Source organism: Perissodus microlepis, chromosome 1, assembly GCF_051167445.1.
Source record: "Perissodus microlepis isolate ML-2025 ecotype Zambia chromosome 1, ASM5116744v1, whole genome shotgun sequence".
NCBI classification, from domain to species: Eukaryota; Metazoa; Chordata; class Actinopteri; order Cichliformes; family Cichlidae; genus Perissodus; species Perissodus microlepis.
Window position 1 is genome coordinate 18,145,201 of NC_140461.1, and position 22,345 is coordinate 18,167,545.

The 22,345-nt window shown below is 40.6% G+C and overlaps 4 protein-coding genes across 7 annotated transcripts in view; 1 reads left to right on the forward strand and 3 right to left on the reverse strand.

The window, feature by feature from the left end:
- The window catches only part of rab27a (RAB27A, member RAS oncogene family), a 25,977-nt gene extending 23,008 nt beyond the window's left edge, over positions 1-2,969 (reverse strand). Inside the window, exon 1 of the mRNA XM_084933111.1 lies at positions 2,882-2,969. The gene's annotated coding sequence lies outside the window, so the exon portion shown is untranslated. The remainder of the gene's footprint in view (positions 1-2,881) is intronic.
- pigbos1 (PIGB opposite strand 1) lies at positions 31-2,999 on the reverse strand. 2 transcript variants are annotated; one of them, XM_084933131.1, is made up of 3 exons: positions 2,882-2,999; positions 716-746; positions 31-360 (listed from the first exon to the last, which is right to left on the reverse strand). In XM_084933131.1, the coding sequence occupies exon 3, from the start codon at positions 315-317 to the stop codon at positions 159-161; it is 159 nt and encodes a 52-aa protein (XP_084789257.1). In that variant the 5' UTR covers positions 318-360; positions 716-746; positions 2,882-2,999; the 3' UTR covers positions 31-158. The 2 variants fall into 2 exon arrangements, with proteins under 2 accessions (XP_084789257.1, XP_084789248.1); XM_084933122.1 differs by lacking the exon at positions 2,882-2,999 and having other exon boundaries at positions 716-874.
- On the forward strand, positions 2,943-8,099 carry pigb (phosphatidylinositol glycan anchor biosynthesis, class B). The gene is made up of 12 exons (XM_084933094.1): positions 2,943-3,054; positions 3,142-3,265; positions 3,774-3,891; positions 3,993-4,097; positions 4,334-4,464; positions 4,989-5,129; positions 5,215-5,266; positions 5,393-5,604; positions 6,978-7,042; positions 7,128-7,350; positions 7,644-7,821; positions 7,894-8,099. Exons 1-12 carry the CDS (start codon positions 2,943-2,945, stop codon positions 8,005-8,007), a joined length of 1,575 nt encoding a protein of 524 aa, XP_084789220.1. The 3' UTR covers positions 8,008-8,099.
- On the reverse strand, positions 7,973-19,307 carry ccpg1 (cell cycle progression 1). Of its 3 annotated transcripts, none has more exons than XM_084933062.1 (11): positions 19,183-19,291; positions 16,206-16,243; positions 15,911-16,000; positions 15,324-15,441; positions 15,155-15,240; positions 14,878-15,061; positions 13,152-13,496; positions 12,947-13,008; positions 12,026-12,145; positions 10,122-11,413; positions 7,973-8,852 (listed from the first exon to the last, which is right to left on the reverse strand). In XM_084933062.1, exons 3-11 carry the CDS (start codon positions 15,968-15,970, stop codon positions 8,660-8,662), a joined length of 2,460 nt encoding a protein of 819 aa, XP_084789188.1. In that variant the 5' UTR covers positions 15,971-16,000; positions 16,206-16,243; positions 19,183-19,291; the 3' UTR covers positions 7,973-8,659. The 3 variants fall into 3 exon arrangements, with proteins under 3 accessions (XP_084789188.1, XP_084789207.1, XP_084789197.1); XM_084933081.1 differs by lacking the exon at positions 16,206-16,243 and adding an exon at positions 14,696-14,788 and having other exon boundaries at positions 19,183-19,289; XM_084933071.1 differs by lacking the exon at positions 16,206-16,243 and having other exon boundaries at positions 19,183-19,307.
- Between the last annotated feature and the right edge of the window lie 3,038 nt (positions 19,308-22,345).

A 22,345-nucleotide genomic window follows, 5' to 3' on the forward strand; every position in this document is an offset into this window, starting at 1 on the left:
AAGTCATTCTGAAACAGATATGAGAACATGAAATTATTAAATATTTATTCTGTACATTTATAATCACAAACAGCAGGAATCAGTATGACTTCATCCATGGTGATCTTGTCTTTTTGTTTGGCCTCCAGTCCAGCAGCCTCCTGCCTTCTCAAACTCCTTCAGTCCAGTTCATTCTCTTTCTTTGGCTTGTCCTGGATCTGCTCTCCTGATGTCTTTGGCACAGTCTCGAAATAAGGTCTGTAGATGTAAATTCCACCGGCAACTCCGAGCATTGTGGCAAAGGCTAACTGTGTGAAAGGCAGTCTTCTTCGAAACATGATTTATTATTCTTTTAAAAATTAGGATTTCCCAATAGTGAACCTAAAAGAACAACAAAAGAGTTATAAGACACTTTAAATGCTCAAGCCAGTCCAACACACAGCTTTGAAACATGTGAAAACAGTAGTGAAATCACTCATCTCTTTACCACAAAGGCACAAAAATGTGAGGAAAGTGAAAAGTCTTTTTAGGTCTTAGCAAATTCGTTTGCACCACTGCTCAGTGCCTTTTTTTCCTCTGGAAAACGAACTATATGTATACTATTATTTTGAAAAATCCATATCGGATAATACAGGCCGATCGCTAGCTTCACAGTGTGTTCACCTTCTAGCTGGAAACATTTCAAATGTAAAAACTTTTTATTTAAAAATTATTATTTGTAACTTTCATAGCTCACCGAGGAAGCCTTTTGATCGATGTGTTTGTAACTGCGGAGCAGACGCACAAAGATAAAAACCCGAGGAGATAAAAACAGAAGAAAGAACAAGCAGGACAGTCAGTTACAGCAGGATGACATTCTTCTTCTACGCTGAGAAGAAAGCTGCACTGCACCACCTACAGGAGCGTAGAGTTACTTGCTGCTTGCTCACACACACACACACACACACACACACACACACACACACACACACACACACACACACACACACACACACACACACAACCCCCCCCCAAAAAAAAAAAAAAAACACACCGAAAAAGCAAACATATTTTGACATAATACCTAAGCTAATATTATGGGACACATGAGCAAGTGAAGTTGGTTTTTTTTTTACTTCCTGTCAGGGCTTGAGTTTCAAAGGAATATTTTTCTTAAAAATATGACACAATGTAAGATATGACATGATGATAATAATAATAATAATAATAATAATAATAATAATAATAATAATAATAATAATAATACACCTTTAAGCCCAATTCTATTTTTTGGCATAATCCATCATATAATTTTGAATCAATTGAAAAATTTTCTTTTTCAATGTTGTTTTGTAAGTTTTAATATTTTAACTTTATAAATATTGATTCAAACAAAAATTTAATTATATGCATTGCTCTTCGACTTGAATATGCCTGCATATTTGCATATATCTGCATATAAAATAAAATAATTTTTTGTGGTTATACTCACTCTTTCAAATAGATGCAAGTAAAACACAGCAAAATAAATACAATCAAAGATTCAGCTGCACTAAGTCCTGTCGCTTTTAAATCTATTTTCACCTCTCTAGCAGGAGTGGAGCTGTCTGAGCTTTGTCCGGTGCCACAGCAGTCATGTCAGCGGGGGGATCCGGGGGCTTCTCTGTGAATTTCACATTGCCATGTCGGTTTGCTAGGTGCTTGCTCAGATTTGAAGTTTAATTTTTACACTGTAGAAACACATTTTCTTCCCACACAGAGTGTACAGTGGACGCTAATGTTTTTGTCAGTTTTTACAAAATCAAACTCAAAGTAATGTTAGTACTTCCAAGCATTAAATGCAGCATGGTCGTACTGTCTACCACACTCTATATTATCAACTGTTGATCTACACATTTCTGTTGTTACCATGGACGTCGCACATTCGTATGTCATTGTCATGAGACACTCTCACAAACAAAATGGTTTAGTAATGCAGTAACACAGCATGCTCATGGGAAGGTAAGAGTAATCCAATTAGTTTTTTGCAATAGTAATCCCTTACTTTACTCGTTACTTGAAAAAACGTAATTGCATTAATTGTACTTGTAATACATTGCTGCACATCTCTGGTGGTCAGTATCTGAAAGTAGTCCAGGGAAGGAACAGTAGTGAACTAGTGACAGAGGCATGGGCAACCAAGGCTCTCTGACGAGCTACAGAGGTGTCAGAACACCCCTGTGCATTACAGATCAGTCTGATTCCCCAGTCTGATTCCCGTCTACCACCAAAAGCACCAACAACAAACTGGACCGTGGAGCAATCGCGTTTTCTTTTACATCACGTGGATGGGCAGGTGTGTCCATGTTTTATCTGGTGAAAACCAGGCATCAGGATGCACTATGGGGAGAAGGCAAGTTGGTGGTGGCAGCATGATGCTTTAGACAATGTTTTGCTGGAAAACCTTGTTACTTTGACATGTACCACCTACATAAGTATTGTTGCAGACCATGTACACCCTTCCATGGAAACTGCATTCCCTAATGGCTGAAGTCTGCCACAAAGCAAAACAATGAGTGTGTGGTGTTGACTTCGCCTCCAAATTCTCCTAATCTCAATCCAGTTGAGCATCTGCGAATGGACAATATATCCAACCTTAAAACAGCAGGATGACAAAATAAATAAAAGAGCTTTTATTTTGAAGGCGGGAGAGAACATTTCACCGGAAGTAGACATGATTGCGGAAGCGCTCCATAGTTCATTTAGCTAACTGAAGTTAACTTACATTTATGAAGACTTTTTGGAGATGTAACAGTCTGATAATGCTAGTTAAATAAACCCGAAGCTCGCTCGTCCCTGTCGGCAGGCCTGGAGCTCAGTTTTTCTTCACTTTTAAAACTGATCGTATATGTTAACTTTTTGATTGTGTGAGGAGCGAACTTACCTGCTGCAACACATCTGGGGACAGGTGAGGTGAGCTATGCCCGCAAGAGGTTTATGTGAAGATGGAGAATCTGCGCTCACGTCTGAAGTTTGGGAGCAAAGTGGATGACGTGAAGCTGAGGAGACGTAAATCCCAGCTGTACTCCAGGCAGGAGGAGAGTCCCCTGAACATCGGTGGGGCTCTGAGATTTATCACAAAGAGAAATAAAACAGATGTTCACCGCAGCTGCTCAAATGTGCTCATTTGTCTGACCTCCACAGGTGTGCTGAGCGTGACCGTGTTTTGTGTCGTGTTCAGACTGATTAACTGCCTCCTGGTTCAAACCAGCTTCGTCCCGGATGAGTACTGGCAGTCTCTGGAGGTCTCCCATAGGATGGTCTTCAAATATCCTTTTTGGGAGACACCCCTCACAGAGGGGACAGTGGATAAGTGCACTTTTATTCATTCATTTACTTTTATTTAATATTTTTAAGCAACTTTACTGTGTTCAAAGTCACTTAAATCACCTTCCTTCCCCAATGTGATGCTCAGATTGGACTTCAGCAGGTGTCTTGATCATGTCACCATGTCTAATTGCAGTTGAGTTGCTGGCCTGTGATTCGCTGAATAAATATTTGCTTTAACAGTTGAAAAGTTGCCAGTGATTGCAAATTTGGTTAGACTGTTGAGCTCTACTTTTTTGTGCTTTTCTGAACTTCCTAATTGTTGCCCCTGATACAATTCCACCAGTTAAACATTAAGAAAATGAAAAACTAAACTGAAATGTGCAAACCCCCTGTTTATGTTTATGGTTCCCAGCAGAGATACATGAAGTGACTGTTCACTGTTTTAAATCGCAAAAGCAGCTTTATGCCATTGTTATTCTATCCTGTTATAACCTTAACACAGTAACTTATGGGTATCTGACCTGGGAATGGAAGGCGGGAATAAGAGGTTTTTCATATCCACTTCTCTTTGCATTCTTATATAAGATCTTACAGTTCATCAGCTACGACTCGGTTCAGCTGCTGGCAAGTTTCTTTATTATTTTCTCTCAGTAATCTTTTTTTAATGAGCATTTGAATGATTTCCTGTAGTCACAAAGTTTCTATAAACTTGTCTGGCTCTTCAGATTTGGCTTCCGCGAATTCTTCAGTCGCTTCTGGCTTCGTTTGCTGACGTGAAATTCTTCTTCCTGCTTCAAACGCTGGAAAATCAGGATGTTGCAAGATTGACAGTAGGTGGATGTATGGAGATAATGAAAGATTTGAGTGAATATAAGCAGACTGTTTTGCATGGTGACTGTGCTAGGGATTATTTTAAAGATGGAAGATGGAAACCTGCCTTTTGTTCAATTCACACTGCGGTTTAAGCATAAGAATAATAATAATAATAATAATAATAATAATAATAAAAATGGCTTCAGTGCTCTGCAGTTTTTATACCTAATCCTCACTTGTCTTTCATCTCCAGTTCTTCTGTCACATGTGCTCCTGGTTTACGTGGTTCTGCTGCACCAGGACTCTGACCAACAGCATGGAGGCCACCATCACCACTCTGGCTCTTTCTTACTTTCCTCTGCCCGGGTCCAAAACACACAGCAGGTCTTGATCTTAAATAGAATTTCTTCTAAAATAGATTTGAGAAACATGAAATAAATAAAAAATGAAAAAAAAAATCGGAAAAAGTTAAAAGTAGAAAAAAAACTGAATTAAAAAAGTCAATAAAAATACATTAAAAACAAGAGAAAAAAATCTTTCACAAAGGATGCATATCAGAAAGTATCCTTGAAGTGAACTTGCACTTTTCAGTTCACAGTAGTGTAAACTGTAACTTTAACTATGCTTTAAATAAACAATAAATTAAAACCAAAACAGGCCACACCCACCTCCCCATCAATCTGAGCCCTCCCCATCACTCCACATAACCAGAGACCAAAATAAACATCTGAAATGTAGCTTGATCAGAGTTATAAATAATAACCTCCATCTAAACTGATTGCTGGCGGTTTTAAAGCAAAGCTGTGCACCAAAGTCTCTCCTGTTGAATTATACAGAAGCGAAATGTACTTTTTATTTACCCTGATGATCTCTGTGGGGTGTTTTATATACACGCTGCTGTTTTCCAGTAAGAAGTACTTGGCCCTGGTGGCCTTGGCTGTGATTATTCGCCCGACGGCCGTGATCGTCTGGTTTCCTCTGCTGTTGTATCATTTCTGGCAGGAAGACAACAAACTGAGGCTCATCACTCATAACTACATTCCCACAGGGTTCGTACTTTCAGCCTCTTCTCCTCTATAACCGTTAGCTTTACAGTCTTTTGCCTCCGGTGTATGATTGTTCTGTCATCACTAGGACGTTGGCCATTGTCACTTCAACAGCGATTGACTGTTTTTTCTATGAGAAGGTAAAATCTGTGTGTGTCTCTCTCTCTCTCACTCACACACACACACACACACACACACACACATATATCCAGTAACTCCCTCAGCATGAAGTCGGTCGGCTGTAATGGCTCCTTTCTGTTTTCCAGTGGACGCCAGTGCAGTTTAACTTCCTCAAGTTTAACATCTTGCACGGTGTGGCTGATTTCTACGGCTCTCACTCCTGGCACTGGTACCTCACTCAGGGCTTTGCCGTGGTGATCGGCCCTCATCTCCCGCTCTTTCTTCACGGTTGCATGCTCGCCTTCAAGAGATACAAAATCCTGCTGGCAGCTGTCGTCTGGACCATCGCAGTTTACAGGTGAAGCTGCAACACACACTGCTTACCTGTTCTTGTGATGCTGACTTATGGTTATTAAACACAAATGCAGAGTTTCCTTTGCCCCTTATTTTTATTCTTTAAAAAAAAAAGATTAGTGTGAAATATTTGATGTCTGTTTGGACCCCGATTGGCTGCAGAGTGGAGTCTTCTATGGGTGGAGTTTCTTTCAACGCATGCATGTGTGGATTTTGGATCTGGGCGAATTGGAGGCTGTGTCTGTGGCTTTAGCTCTTTTCATGTTCTCTGGCATGCAGAGCGTGCATAGTGTGTTTGGCCCATTTAAAACATTTATGTTGGTGGTGCTCGTCAAAGAAACCTCTGCACAAATGTCAGGAGCCAGATTTTTTCTAACAGAACATTGTAACTTAAAGGCAAACAGCCTTATTCACTTCACCATTCAGTTTGATTTAGAGTCTGACTCATTTATTATTTATTATACCAATTTTATTTTGGTGATTTAAAAAGTCGATAGATCAGCCAATATTTTTTTTTTCTTTTCTGAAACAAATTTCTCTGACATATGTGTAGTTATTTGTGAGTCCTTACTAAGATAATACGTCAGTCCAGTTTAACAATAATGTTGTTTTACTGTTTTGACAAGTCATGGATCTAGTTTTTACTCTAAACATTCTGCTTGGATCAGCTGATTTTGCCAACAGGGAAGTTACAGAATGGCCTCTGGTGGACAAACTATACAACATCAACACTCATAAAATCAGAATTAGAATACTTTATTAATCCCTAGGGAAATTTATTTAAGGGTCTTTCGCCAGTCTCTCTTTTAAATTTTTATTTGATGACCAATATGAATATCGATATTTCAGTAAATAGCTAAAATTAGCCGATGTATCATTCAGGTTGTGTTTGATGGATATAAACAACAGACAAACAGGGAGAAATGAACAGAGCTGTAACTAACCGTGTTTAGAGATGTTAATCATTCATGAACGAGCAGCTACCAAAACTAATGTAATTCTAAATATGTTGTTGTTCATTATTTTTAGTCCAATTATGTTGTTCAGTCATTCAGAGGCATTTATCTGAAAGCACACGCTCACCTGTTTCTGTTCTAGACATCCAGGATGTCACATAGTCAAAGAAGAGGAGAAGGGACGGGGTTTAAATTGATGGTTTAAAGATCTCTGTGCAGATTTATTTTTACGCTCAACAAAACCCTTTGTTCATTTTGAGTCCTCCTAAGACATTTGCAAACGTTTTTCTTTATTATTTATTTTTTAACAGTGTGAAACCTGTTTAAATTCCAGCTAATTGTTATGTAACAGATTCCTATAAAGCTTCCTGTGGGTCCGGGTTGGTAGACAGTCTGACCTGTTTTATTTTTTTCCTTCCAGTTTGCTTCCACACAAGGAGTTCAGATTCATTTATCCAGTGCTGCCTTTCTGTATGGTCTTCTGTGGTAAGTCACGTATTCACATCAGAACTGCAGTATGTGGTCATTTCCATCCAGATGTGTTTATATAATAAACGTTTTCTTTCCACAGGGATTTCTTTGGCTCATCTGAAATCGTGGCGTCGACCTGCAGCAGCCGTCTTGTTATCGGCCAATCTTATTCCTGCTCTGTACACTGGTCTGATTCACCAGCGAGGCACTCTGGACGTCATGAACCACCTACAGCCACTTTGTGACGTAGGCAATGTCTCCACCACCCGTCCACAGCCGGATGTACTCTTTCTCATGCCCTGCCACTCAACACCCTTCTACAGGTATTTGATGTGTTTCAATAGATTTCCAAACCACTGCATTCAGTTATTTTCATTTCACACAGCATCCCAAGTTTTCAAGATTTGGGATTGTATTAACCTGATATTTAAGATTTATTCACTTAAAATCAGAGTTTTCAAAATAAAACACTGGAAACATGTTTTAATAATGTATCTGCTGTGGTACGAAAGATTGATTCATATAAACGTGCTTAGCTGTCCTCTGTCAGTCTTCAGAGCTCATTTCCTCGATCACATTATGATGCTGTGCAGCTGATGGTCCTGTCTCCTCACAGCCACATCCACTGCCCGATTAAGATGAGATTTCTCGAGTGTCCTCCAGATCTGGGAGAGGAAGCTTACGTGGATGAAGCTGAGAGATTTTACGAGGAGCCTCTTCTCTGGTTCAGGACCTCGTTCCCATACAAGTCCTCTCTGCCCACCCATCTGATCATGTTTGATGTTTTGGAAAAGGTAAGACACAAATTACATTTCTAATTTTTGCTTGCAGTGTTTTTAAGCACATTTTGTGTGTTTTCTTCACAGGAAATCTCTGTATTTTTGGAAGGGAATAACTTTGTGAGGGCAGCAAAGATATTTCACACTCATTTTCCTGAAGGAAGAGTCGGAGGAAGCATCTTTATTTATGAAAGGCACTGACAAACACTGGAACAATGGGAACTTTCTGTCCTCATGGCAAAACATGTGGGGGGGTTTCTTTTTCAAATGGAAATAAATATTTTACACTTAAATCTTGTCATTCATTTTCATCAATTTAAATTTTCATCAATTTAAAAAAAATTTTATATACAGTTATATTTCCTCAAATGTTATTTTTTTCCAGTTTTTTCCTTTTCCATCACAAGTGAAACTGTCCAGTTAAATTAAGTTAAAGGTGGAATGATAGGAAACAGCATGTGAGCTCTCACATCACACAAAGCTGTTAGTGTAGCAGCAAATTAAAACCATCAAACTGAACACAGAAACATCCAGAAGTGCCCCCCCCCTCCTTTTTTTTTTTTAGTCTCTGCTGTTTTTAAATGAAGGTGTTGGGGCTGAAGAGGGAGGTGCTCATCAGTCTAAAATTTACCAGCCAAAATTTAAAGAATGACTCAGTTTAACATCTTAGATAAACTCAAGCTACATGTAGTTAGGCCACATCTTCCACTCCAACCTAATGATTTCTTCACCAAACACCAAAGAGCTGAAGGCCGTTCAGTAGCATTCAAAAGTTGTGCAAACTTACAAAAACAAAAAAGATGACTTTGCAACTAAAGTTTGTAGCCATTGTAATAAACTAGCTGAAATCGTTTCAGTATTTGGGGTCAAAGGGCATCGGGCCCAGCTCTATCTTCACGTCAGCCATGTGTCTGTCTGCGTTTCTTCCTGATCGGCTCCACTTGCGTTCGCTGTGGGGTCGAGACCGGGCTCGCTGCTGCTTACGCTGCTCCTGCTTTGTCCTCGATTCCTCCTTTGAGTCTGCCTCGGGTCCGTCAAACGGCCCACTGGATGATTCAAACACAACACAGACGAATGACATCACCGTGAGCGTGATGATATAAAAAAATTAATATGAACCGGCTGCAGCGCTGAAGAAAACAGGTTCAGTCCTCACTCAACTAACCTAACCCCAACCTTTGTGGGGGACAAAAGGTGTATTTTTTTTGTTTGTTTTCAGGTGCAAACCTGTTATCATGGCAATAGTAATTAGTGGTAACGGCACGTGGTGTGCCTCTAATAATGACCTTCACTCCCTGGCTTAAATGGACCCTGTGTAAATGCTAAAATGTAAGCAGACAGAATAATAGAACTGGTAGAAGATGCCATGTACTTATTCCACTATTTAAGCTTAAAGTCAGCCAGAAAAGTCAGAGGTGGATTCCAAGTACACATTTTATAGTAAAGATTCAATCGGCTTATCTAAACACCCGATGAAGGCTTGTACAACCCAATAAATCATTCATAAAACTGTTTATACACTTATCCCTGTGTTTGAATTGTATGCAGGACTAAAGGAGAAAAACCATTTATGATTTGTATGTTACACCAGTTATTTCCAGTAGATAATCAAACTACAGACATATGAATTTTGATTAAATTACTTCAGTTATTAATTTTTGGAACTACAAACAACATTCAACATTCAAAAAGAGGAACGATTGAAAACAGTGAAATTACATTATTTACAAGTAATTTGAGTTACAGTAATTGATTGCAATTCTTCACCAACCAGTCAGTCTCTGATGGACTACGGTTGTTTGGAGTCTGAGTTCCACCCACCAGGTGACCCGTGCAATTGCCTTGTGCTCAAAAAGTTGCACAAGTAACAATTTGCAGTCAGTTGCAAGAAAAGAAAAGAAAAAAGTAATGAAAAAACTGAGCTGACCATCATAGTTTTACTCTAGTGTGACTATTGAGCCATTATTTTTCTTCCTTACAGTTATCGAGCCACCTTTGATGAGCTCCGCCCCATTTTCCTGTCAGCGTGAGGCTGTAAAAGTGTCTGAGCTCTCTAGTTTGATTATTACTGTTTATTGAACATTTAGAGGAGCTGGCTTTTTTTTAAAGGTCTGTTTTTATTTTAGTTATTTTTCACACATTTTTAGTTTAGATCACTATAACAGCTTCACTTGGACTGTTTCCGAGAAATTTGGTGGATTTTTTTTTTTGTAAATTTATGACTAATCTAGAATTTATTTTCACCCATCCAGAACTTTTATAAATTATTCAGACGCAACCGAACAATAAATTAAAGGATCTTTCTGGACGCTCACCTCGGGCCGTAACTCTTTGTGTTTGTTTCTCCAAAGAAGTGCCTGTAGATGTAGTCATCAACATCCCCGAAAGCGTCATCATCGAGGCCGTGGTACTTGCGCATGTCTGCGAGAAAGTTTTCAACCCCGCTCACAAAGTCTGTGAACAGCATCTGGTCGTGAATGAACACTCCGTTGCGGAAGAAGTTGTTGATGAACGTCTCCAGCTCCTTCCAGTGGTGGAAGTGGTCGACCTCCTGCTGCAGGTAGCTCTGCAGCAGCTTGTGAAACTCGTCAGCTCTGATTGGCTCTGTGGCTTTGTTGAAGAGCCTGGTGGATTCCTGGTAGGCACAGTCGAAAACCCCGGAGCATCCCTTCATGTGGGCTTTGTGAGTGTTTTGCTCCCAGTCCTGGTGAACTTTGTCTCCTGACTTCCGGGTGTTGTGGCCAGAGTCGTGTTTGTGTCGTTGATGAGGCTTGTGGGATCTGTGCTGCCATGACTCCCTTGTATACTTCTCATTGCTTCTCTGTTTATAAAACCCTCGGGCTTTATTGATGAAGGTTGAGGCAGAATCCTTGAAATGTCTGAAAGTGGATTTGACAGAGTCAGAGAACTTCCTCAGGTTCTCCTTCACGGCCTCTTTGGCTTTTTTAATCTGCTCCTTGTGGTGGTGTACGAACTCCTTGGTGGAGTTCTTCACAGCATCAAACGTCTCCTTCACTTTTCCCGCCATGCCATGCTTTGGTTTTTTCACTTTGGGCTCCGTGTCTCCTTTGGCTCTTTCCTCTTTGGTCTCCACATACAGCCGCTCCCACAGGTCAGAGCGCTGCTGCTCAAAGCTCAGCCTCTTCTCCAGCTCCATCAGACGGGACTGCAGCTCCTCCGCCTCTGAACCCAATTCCTTTCCGGCTCCTGGGAATCGACTTCTCAGTTGACTTAGCTCTCTCCTCAGCTCATCCGTGACCTTCCTCTCTTTGTCAAGCTTCTTTCTCAGCGTCTGTGTTTCGGCCATCATGTTAGTCAGCTGGCCGTGGAAGCTTCTGGTCACCTGCTTCTCTTCCTCCAGCTGCTCTTTCAGGTTCTGGTTTTCTGACAGCAGCAAGTCGGCTCCTTCTTCCATCGACTCCAGATCTCTGATCTTAGAGTGAAGACTCTTCAGCTCCTCCTGTAAGGCTGACAACGACATCTCTTCTCGCTGCAGAGAGCTTTTCAGCAGCTGGTTCTCAGCTGCTAGCTTCTGCTGCTGAGACACCATGTTAGTGTTCTCCTCCTCCTTCTCTTTCAGCAACATTTCCAACTTATCTCTCTGGGTCTTGATGGGAAAAAGAGGAACAGACATAAGATTGCATATGCTGTGATTACCTGAAGCAGTGCATTCACTAAAATCATTCAATATTTCAACAATAAAATGAAATATTTAGTATTTCTATTTTTAAATACCAGAAAAACGCAACCAAGTGTGGTGGAGGAATAATTCTTCTTGCATAGAAACACCCTGTTCTTCTACTGGGTTTGCAGAAATCAAGTGAAAAGTGTACGCAGCAACAAAAACATTATGATCCAGATGGGGGGGTTTTATAGATCTGATCAGCACGTCCTATGTTGGAATATATGTTGTCACGTTGTCAGAAAGAATTATCACATGTTTTCATGTGCACCATCACAAGAGTAAGTGATGTCATTTTCCTGGGGGGTTTTTTAACGTTAAATTCGTGTAAAATTTTAAGAGATACAGATTTGACATTTGTGTATCTGGAAAAATGTATACATTTTTTTAATTTATTTATGTAGGTATTATTACATACATATACATAACCCTGGGATATAAAGTTTGTATTGATGTATATTAAGTTAAAATGCTCAAAATAAAATGTGAAGTGGCTCTGACAGAATATTATAAACCTGGAGTGTCAACATCAGTTACCTGAACATGAGCCTGTTTCAGAATGAGCTCCTGGTTCTCGTTCCTAATACTCTCAAGCTCCATGAGCAATGGAATTTGGTCGTCATGCATTTCTTCCATGCCATACTCGAACAACTCTTCCTAAGTGAGAAAAAGAAGTAAAACAAGCCCATCAAAGTCCTGCTTATGGCTCCTCCATCTTTGATTTTTTTTTATCTATCTAAGATGAATATGGTTCATGGGAGCTGAAGCTCAATACCCAGATGGTTGTTGGTTCTATATTTGTTTCACATCTTATAAGAGCAGAGGTGTCCAACATGAGGCCTGAGGCCAGATTTATAAAGTGGGAAACAGCAGTGAAATGATTAAGTACTATTAAATGTCTTTCACTTTGACTTCTGGTTCCAGATTTATTAAAATCTCAGCTCTGGTTGAAGTGAACTTTTTCACAGTGTATAAAGTTATAAGTTAAGAAATATGCAGCAGTGTTTTGTTTGAATGCCCCACTTCAGGTTAAATTTGGACTGAACTAAAAAGAGTTTGACACCCCTGTATAAGAGGAAGGTAAATATCCACATTTAGTCTTTACGACTGTGAGTTTCTGTTACACTAGTACCAACTCAGCTCGACTAGGTTTTTAGGGTTTTCCATTAGGTGGTAGTACCTGATATCAGATACTCTTTTAGTACCTACTCAGCCAGGGATCCAAGCAATCTGAGTCTGACTTTTGGTAGATTCTAATGCTTTTTTACTGCACAATTGTAGATCAAATTCATACACACAACAGCATTATGAAGGATTTAAGAATAAAAGCAAATAAAGTGATAAATTATCCATGTAAGAAGTTACAAAAATCAAAAGCACGGCACAGAAATTCATGATTACTGCTCTACCAAAAATAATAAAATTACTCCTCGAGTCGGGACCTGTGTAGTCACTGACCTGGGATGTAAGGTCCATCACATAGTCATCATCAAAGAGCTTCTTTTTCATCTCGTATTTCTCTGTAAGTGAAAGTTTTTACACGTTAGTTCCACAGCCTACAGTAGACAGGAAACAGGTGGAACCACATGAGCTACAGTACATCCCTAAAGTTGAGGTCCAAGAAAGCTTTCTGCATTTATCCCAGTAAAGCTGGACTACTCACCATAGAAGTGACCCAAACACAGGAAGGCAGCTATTACGACAGTGATGAGGATCGATGTTTTGAAGATGCTGCTGTTTTGGGCTCTCTCTTCAACATCCCGAGCAGCTCTTCTCACTTCAGTCTCCTCCTCCTCTTGCTGCTGCTTCTGTTCTTTAACCTCCTGCTCCCCATTATCATCATCATCACTCGGGCGAGATTCCAACACAGCCTCCTCCTCGGGGTCAGTCACGGTGTTTGTGGTATTCCTCCTCAACCTTCGTCTTCGTACAACAGTGCTGACGCTGCGTCCAGCCTCGTCCTCGCTGCTGCTCGAGTTTGTCACCGCTGGCGGCTGCACTGGGAAAACTACGGTTAAAAAATGAGAAGTTTTACATGAAGAGAGGAAAAAAAGCACAAAACAAAAAACAGCACACATGCAAACGGTTTCAAAAAGCAGGCATTGGTGCAGTTAATCATGCAGACAACAAGCCTCTGTCAGTGTGCCCCAGGGTGGCTGTGGCTACAATGTAGCTTGCCATCACCAGTGTGTGAATGTGTGTGTGAATGGGTGGATGACTGAAAGTGTAAAGTGCTTTGGGGTCCTCAGGGACTAGTAAAGCGCTATACAAACACAGGCCATTTACCATTTACTGGCAGTGAGACCCCTGATCCATTTGTACACTGTGGGCCACATATAGCTCATTTGAATCTTACATGGGCTGAACCAGTGACACTGCCCTGAAGTTTAATTACACCTTTAATGGACAGTTGCACCTGAGTACTACTTGTTGGCCCCTGTCATATTACCTTAAAGCCACAGTGGATGCTCGAGCTCACTGGTTTAGCTTGCTTGAGAACCGGTATATCAGCCAGCACTAACAAAAACAAAGCTTAGAACTATTTGTTTAATCAGAGATTTGCTTTCCTCGGTTGCTGTGTTTGAAAAACACAAGCATACACACTTATCCACCAATTCCTAAAAAGAAAGAAATAATTTAAAGGACACTACTTCTCTGGTGCTACTCCAGAGACTGTTCCTGCATTAATCACATTCAGAAAACTACTGAGCTGAGTCTACAGTACCACTGATTACAGACAGTTTGTCAGCCTGGACCTGGCTATCCCTATCTCACGGTTTTGTAACCAAATGGGAGGAACGAGGCAGATCTGACTAAGAAACTAAGGAATACTGCAGTCATTTAAAGGCAGCCATACCGCAAGACATTTGAACTGTTCTGGTACCATAATTCACAAGATAAACACCCCTGTGTGTTAAAAATGTATACCACACAAACCAGATGAGACTTTAAATGTAGTTTGAAACCCTCTCCACTGTCTATGCTTTACATACAGGCTATTGTTATTATCTCATTTCTCCACACAGAAAAATTAAATAAATAAATCAAAGTATTTGACTCCTCATATTTGCTCAGGCACACAGGCTTTAAACTGTCTGACAGCATCTCATCACCTCACAGTGATTCAGCTGCATCAGGATTAGTTTCGAGCGCTGCTCACCAAGCTAAGCATCAAATCAGAGTCACTGCATTTTCAAATCAGGCCACCTGGAAAAGAGCGGCCACCGGTCAGCTGACTTCTCAGACGGCTGCTTAAGTTCATCAGAGTCTGTGGAAGTTTCCAGTGACTCAACAACAAACCTGCTTTGGCAAACAGGAGAAATGTTTGTGTTGTTGTTTTAATGTTGGTAATAAAATCAGCTGTCTTTAGTGTGTGTGTGCCATCCTACCGGTCTCTGCAGCACTGAAGGTGTACTGGCTGCTGCAGGAGGTGCCGAGGTAAAGATCTTCACTGACGGCTGCCTCTTCTTCCACTTCGGCATGCTCCCCCTCCTTCAAGTCTGGCAGAGTCACGATGTCGGAGAGGTCGCTGGAGGACAGCACGGGCTCTTTCCCTGCAGCTTCGTCTCCGGCCTGCAGACGATACAATGAAGACAAGTTATACAGCGAGAAGAAGGGACGAGGCTCTGGATTAATTATTCTAGGGACATTTTCATGTCCTCTCACCTCTGAGGCGTTCAGTGTCTCATCTAAAGTTTGTTCTCCCAGAGTGTTGTCCAGTGAATCAGCAGTCCTTTCTTCTGCACACACAGCTGTCAATGTGAACATAAACGTGTGTTGTGTCAAACAAACTCCAATCAAAGTCACATCTGGATAAAAAAAAAAGGAGCTTTACCAGCAGATATTGAAGTCTGAACATCCTGCGCCTCTGGTTCTTGCACCAGAGGGCGCTCTAACAGCTCAGCTCCGTACTCCACTGCAGTCTCGGATCCCAAAGTCTCAATATCTGAACCCTGCAAACACAAACGTTCAAAAACCAAACACACTGCATGAACTTCATTGAACTTTCTTTATATATAAATGACCGTAATTAACTATTCAGAAAAGGACAATTTAATGATGAATTATAGTTGTAACTGACCAGCTATAGCAAAAAGCTGAAGGTTTTATCAATGAAGAAAAATATTTTAAATTTTTCTTGTTAATGAGGAAAAAAAATTAAGCATAAACAGAATACATTAAGGCTAGTGCTGTCAGTGTCGGCAAACTCTGGTTTGCAGTTAAACTTGTTTATCTTGTAAAACTCTAAAATAAACTTGAAGAAAGAACACAGGAAACTGTAATGTAGCATATCTCTTCAACATGTTCAACAATTCATTGACATTTTATACTTAATGACCCATGCAGACCTGATTAAAATGATAAAAACCATAAGACAACAAGTGATAAGGATAAAGGCTAAACAGAGGAAAGGATTTATACCTCATTACTAATAATAGTCCAGCCACAGGAGGACTCTGCATCGCTGGAGGTCTCTGACATTTCTGTCAGCTGTCAGCAGCACACAGACGTCTGGAGGAGAGAAGAAGAACACCTGAACTTGATTGAGCATCATTTTCAAATTTACAATAAAATTGTTTTCAGAAGCTTTACACAAGTAAAAGTAGAAAACCAGCACTGGAAAAATATTACGTTCAAAGTAAGTCTAGTAATAAAAGTGAAACTAATAAAATATGCATGTAAATTCAGAAAATTTAGATAAAGTAAAGGCACTCACTGGAGGAAAATGGCTCCTGAGTTCCTTATATCGTTATGCTTTTAATCAGACATACAGAAATATAAAAGCAGAGTTTGGTTTTTGTAGATGATGAAAGTCGAGTCCATTTTCTAACATATCAACCTGCAACTAACAATAATGATCTGCTGATTATGTTTCCAATAAATTAATTACTTAGTTCCTAAAACTTCAGAAAATACTTTATATTTCTGTATTAAATCGACACTGTAAGTTAATGTGAGCACAGCAACTGTGACTGACTGCTGCAGAGCGACGCAGGTACACCAGACAGATAAGTGCAAATGCTGCCAACGGCATCAGCCTCTTGACTGGGCTATGTGGTAGGCTGAATTACCACTTAAAGTGACACCATCACATTGATATGTTGTCCAAACAACACCTTAAATCTCCCTTAATTTTCAAAATTACTGAAGGTTAAAATGAGCAAAAGTAGCGAATTTTAAAAGCTGGAAGGAAGAAATGTACAAATATTAACCAAGCAACCAATAAACAATTATACAACCAATACCACAATATTGTCCTCTGAAATAACGTGTAGGTCTCAAATAAAGTAAATAAATCCTCCAGTTTTTCCACTTCGATGCAGCACTCAAGTTCTTTCTTTATGTTGCACCGTCTTTCCCATCCCACCCATAAACAGAAACCTAAGCTGCTGAGAAAAACATTTTAAGCTTGTTCAGAAGTCACGCAGGGATCAATTAAACGCTTCAGCACCACCACCCACACCCAGCTACAGGCATGAGCAGGGTGTGGGTTTTCACAGGGATAGCAAAATAAATACACATAACAGTCTAACAGTGCAGGCAGTGACACCAACAGCTGCACAAATCACTGAGTTATTATTTCTATCTGACTTAGACTATGCCTGTTGTTCAGCCTCTTGTAGTGAAAGGCAAAGTGAGATGTGCAGGTGAGAGTGGCACAGCATGCAATTAAACTTCTATCAATCACTGCACATCCTGTTTATACAGCAGGGACTGCTTTCACTCCATTTTATCACCAAGCTACATATAAAGAAAAAAACCAAACCCCCACACATCAGTTAAATAAATTCATCCACCCATCACGCGGCACTCAGCTGACCAGTGGTGTCACTTTACATTCGACTGCCAGACTGCTGCAGCAGTGGAGCTCCCGCTGAGCTCCAGCTACACCTGAGACAATATGTTGTAGTGAAAAGATGAGCAAGACCTGTATGCCACAAAAAATTCACAGCAGGCCCGTCCAACTCATTTTAGTTTGTGGATCTGACTGTAACACGCAAAAGAGCTTTCTGCTCGTCTCCTCCTGCACTATTAGGAGCTTTGCACACAGATACATCTTAGGCTCCGGAAGGTTCTTATCTAGATGTTAACATGTTGCCTAGAAAGCATGTAGCAACAGCTTAAAATGATCTGTTTTTAGTATTTAAGCACTTATCAACACCTTATAAAAGAACTGTACATTTTTTTTATTTATCAACAAAAATATCTTATTCATATCCACAAAAGTTGAATTATGCACAATATAGTATGTTGCCCTCAAGTTGCCTGGCAACCACCCTGCATTGGGTTAAGTGGCCTGTTTATAGTCTTTAGATCTGGGGTGACCAACTCCAGTCCTCTAGGGCTACCATCCTGCAGCTTTTAGATGCATCCCAACACAGCTGAATCAAATGATTGGATTACCTCTTCAGCATGCCATGACGTTTGGCAAAGGTCTGTTAACAAGCCATTCATTTGGTTCAGGTGTGTCAAAACAAGGATGCATCTAAAAGCTGCATGAAGGTAGCCCTCAAGGACCGGAGTTGGTGACCCCTGGTTTAGATACAGGGTTTTTAAGACTGATACCAGTTCTCAGTGATTTAAAAATCCAATATTTACTCATATCAGCCTAATTATTACTGAACATTGTTCTGCGTAGATCAGCTGTGTTTCGTCAGGACACACAAGGAAAGCAGTGGTTGACTTGTCAAATTTAGAAAAACCAGACAAACTAACATGAATCAGTTGTGAAGAATCGTTTCTGCTTGCTTTCATGTGAAAGTCACAAAACTCACTTGTTATTTACCGACCATTTACCGGTCTGCAACGTGCCTTCTGATGGGCACACTATTAAACATCAACATCACAATATAGTTGCGAGCAAGGTTATAATAACTAAAACTAAATATGGATAATGGCAAAGAGGCCAGCAGAAAGTACAACAAAAGTTAGTTAATAGTTTTATAAAGATATTTAAAGTGGTCAAATAGGACTTGGTTGATTATAATGCAGAACACTGACCTGATACAATAACACAGAGTCATAAATATACTTGGATAACAGCTAATTTCTTTATTGTATATACATAAATCCTGTAAACTACAGCCTGTATATAAACACAGTCATAAAAAAAAATCACACAGAAACATCAGTAATCACTTTTTGGCACGAAACCTCATTGGAGTCTTGTTGTGGCATCCCTAGATCTACACGGTACTGTGATAATACCGTTATAACCCCTAACTTTGGCAGTCTCAAACTCCTCACCCCGAATCCGGTTACATGTCCCCCCTGTCGATGTGTTGTAACCGCAGCTAATGCCTTTTTACCAGCTGGTCACGAGCTGATACCTGGCAGTGTAAACAAACAGAGGAACCAGCGCTCTCTGGCGGTGAAAGCTAGAAGACGATGCCAACCAGCGCGCGGCCTCAAGCTGAAAAAAAGCCGCTGTTTACGTCTCTAACGGACAAATCTGCGGTTAAACCTGCAGCAGTTACGGGCAGCGAACACCAGCTTCGTCCGCTGACATCAAATAACCGCATTTGGCGTCAGTTTCGCTGTTACTGAACTAACTTCAGAGGCTTGTTATTACCGTCACCTCTATAAACGTCGTCGGAACGTATAATTGAAACCGTCTCGAGACTATCCGTTATTTTTAACAGTCGTTTAACATCACTGCAACCTAGAGTATGACGATAAGTGCCTAAACTCACCACTGTTTTGTTCCTGGCGGCGAGACAGCTGTTTGCAAGAAGCTCCACAGTTATTGCAGTATATGCCCGAGCCAGTTTATCCGTTAACGCTGCGTAACCGACCAGTGGGAGGGAAGTGTAGTTTTAAAGGGTTTAGCTGGACACGCGGCGCAATGTCTTCTGCGAACACCCAAAACTACATATCCCATGGGTCAGCGCGGCGGCCAAACAAACTCGGCGAGGGTGGAGCGAAAATCCCCGTGCGGCTGCGAAAAAGAAAAAAACATAAACAAGGAAGCGTGACGAAGCACCGACACAGTAACAATAACGAGGGCGGACACACGTCGATGAAGAGCTTTTCAAATGAGTGTTTTATATGTTTAGATGTGCAGCCTAAGCAGAACATTAAATAAGCAAAACGCCATACCTGAAAACTTTAACTGAAAACACGTGGTAGTTGTTGTTCAAATTCCCTGTCTCTTGCAAAAGACTTAATGAATACATAATAATATGTTGCTCGACTGGTTTGGGAAAACATGGTGTTGCAATCTAACAAATACTAAACAGCTGCAACTGTACTCGAAGAAGAAGAAGATAATAGTGTGTAAGAGGGGAAGAAAAGGTAAAGAAAGAGAATGATTGAACATTTGTTCATGTTCCTGTAAAGCTTCACAGGTCTGTCAGTAACTACCGACACGTGTGTGTGTGTGTGTTATTGTGTTATACATATATATTATGAGCAGGGCAAATAGGCTTACAACACACTATTAAGAACAATAACAACAACAACAACAACAATAATACCAATAAAAACCAGAGATAGAGTAGCAATATGAAACTAGACAATGCCGTTTCTGGAGAAATTGCAGTGACATTTTTGCTACTTGGTCTGTGGCTTGTTACTCAAACCTCTAAGGTAAATAAGTTGTTAATAGCAGCTGCTAGCTGCATCATAAGAAGCTCAATAAGTAAGTAGGTGGCTTATACACTGACACTGATGCAAAGACACATAAACTGGTTAAGATCAAATAAAACATTTATACACTGGGTTATAAGCAAGGAGTTGCTCTACAAATGTGAGGGTTTCTTGTCTTAACAGTTTCAAGAATGCGGTCACGAGATCAAACACAAGAAAGAATCATTGATCGAATTGTAGTGGTTGTCTCACTCAGATGCATACAGATGAATAAAAATGTGTACATCTGCTGATTTTGAGGAAGACATCCTCTGAAAAGAGCCACGCTTCCTACGAATTGGTGGTAAAATGATGCCCATAGAGTGAAAACTGTGAACTTGTAACGTGTAAAAGACAAATATTTCTGAAATCTTTCTGCTTCTCCCACTCTATCAGTTAATCCTTCCACCTTCACTCTGAACATTTTATTTAGGGAAATAAATGAGATTTCGTTAGAAGTACAAGCCATTTAGGTATTTAAAGGGTGTTTCTGAGACAAATCTTTGCACTTTCTGATAGTTTCATTTGTGTGTCGGACAGGACTGTGTGTGTGTCGGACAGGGTCGTCTGCAGTACGGGGGCCCCACAGGGAACGGTTCTGGCTCCGTTCCTCTTCACCATCTACACTGCAGACTTCTCCCACAATTCCACCCAGTGCTTCCTGCAGAAGTTCTCTGATGACTCTGCAATAGTCGGCCTCATCACTGATGGGGACGACAAGGAGTACAGAGGACTGACTCAAGACTTTGTGGACTGGTGCCAGCTGAACTACCTCCAGATCAACACCAGTAAAACCAAGGAGCTGGTGGTAGACTTCCGCAGGCACAAGCATTCTCCACTGCAACCACTGAACATCCAAGGTATGGACATTGAGGCTGTGGACAGCTACAGGTACCTTGGTGTTCATCTGAACAACAGACTGGACTGGACTCATAACTCAGACGCCCTCTACAGGAAAGGGCAGAGCAGGCTGTACCTGCTGCGGAGACTCAGGTCGTTTGGAGTGGAGGGCCCACTCCTGAAGACCTTCTATGACTCTGTGGTGGCTTCTGCTATCTTTTATGGTGTGGTCTGCTGGGGCGGCAGCATCTCTGCCGGGGACAGGAAGAGACTGAACAGGCTGATCCGAAGGGCCAGCTCTGTTCTAGGATGCCCTCTGGACCCAGTGGAGGTTGTGAGTGACAGGAGAATGGCGGCTAAGCTGTCATCACTGTTGGACAACATCTCCCACCCCATGCAGCAGACTGTGACAGCACTGAGCAGCTCCTTCAGTGGGAGACTGCGGCACCCACGGTGTGGGACGGAGAGATTTTGCAGGTCTTTCCTCCCCACTGCTGTCAGACTCCACAATAAAGACTTTAACTGATCAAACACACACATCCACACATGTGCAATAACACTAAGTACAATAATCTTTTCTGGCATCGTTGTATTTTTTACTCAGTTGTATATAACATTTGTATTCTATTTTTATCTTATTGTATATTTTATTCTACTGTATATAGTATTTTTTTTTTATTTTATTCTATTCTGTACAGTTGTGTACTGTATTTATTCTTATTGTATTCTAATTTTTGCTTCATAACTTTTGCACTGTCCACTTCCTGCTGTGACAAAACAAATTTCCCACGTGTGGGACTAATAAAGGTTATCTTATCTTATCTTATCTTATCTTATCTTATCTTATTTGTTACAATGTTTATTATCTCCTTAAAGATGCAGACAGTGAAAAGAGAAGTGGAAAGCCTCAACCGTCACGGCATATGGCTGCCCTCCCTGACCCTGGTTCTGCCAGAGGTCTTTTCCTGTTAAAAAGGACTTTTTCCTTCCCACTATCAGCACGTGCTTGTTCATAGGGGGGCCGTCTCATTGTTAGGGTTTTCTCTTTATTATCGTAGCATCTTTACCTTACAGTATGAAGTGTGAGGCAATTGATGTTGTGATTTCTTGCTGTACAAATATAAGTGAATTGAATTGATCTTAAAAACTTACTTTTATTTTTTTAATTTTGTACTTGAATAAGAAAAATGGATATTTTAAACTGTTGATACAAAATCTTAGGTAACTCGGTTGTTCATATTATGCAGTCTCCTATAGCCATGCTCTAATTGGTGTACCATAATTTAAAATGGGACATTTTACAGTCCCTATTATTCACTTAAGTACTGAAGTCCAGTTCTAAGGTGTTCTACTTCAGTATGAATGTTTGCAGCTCTCTGTGGCTCCATC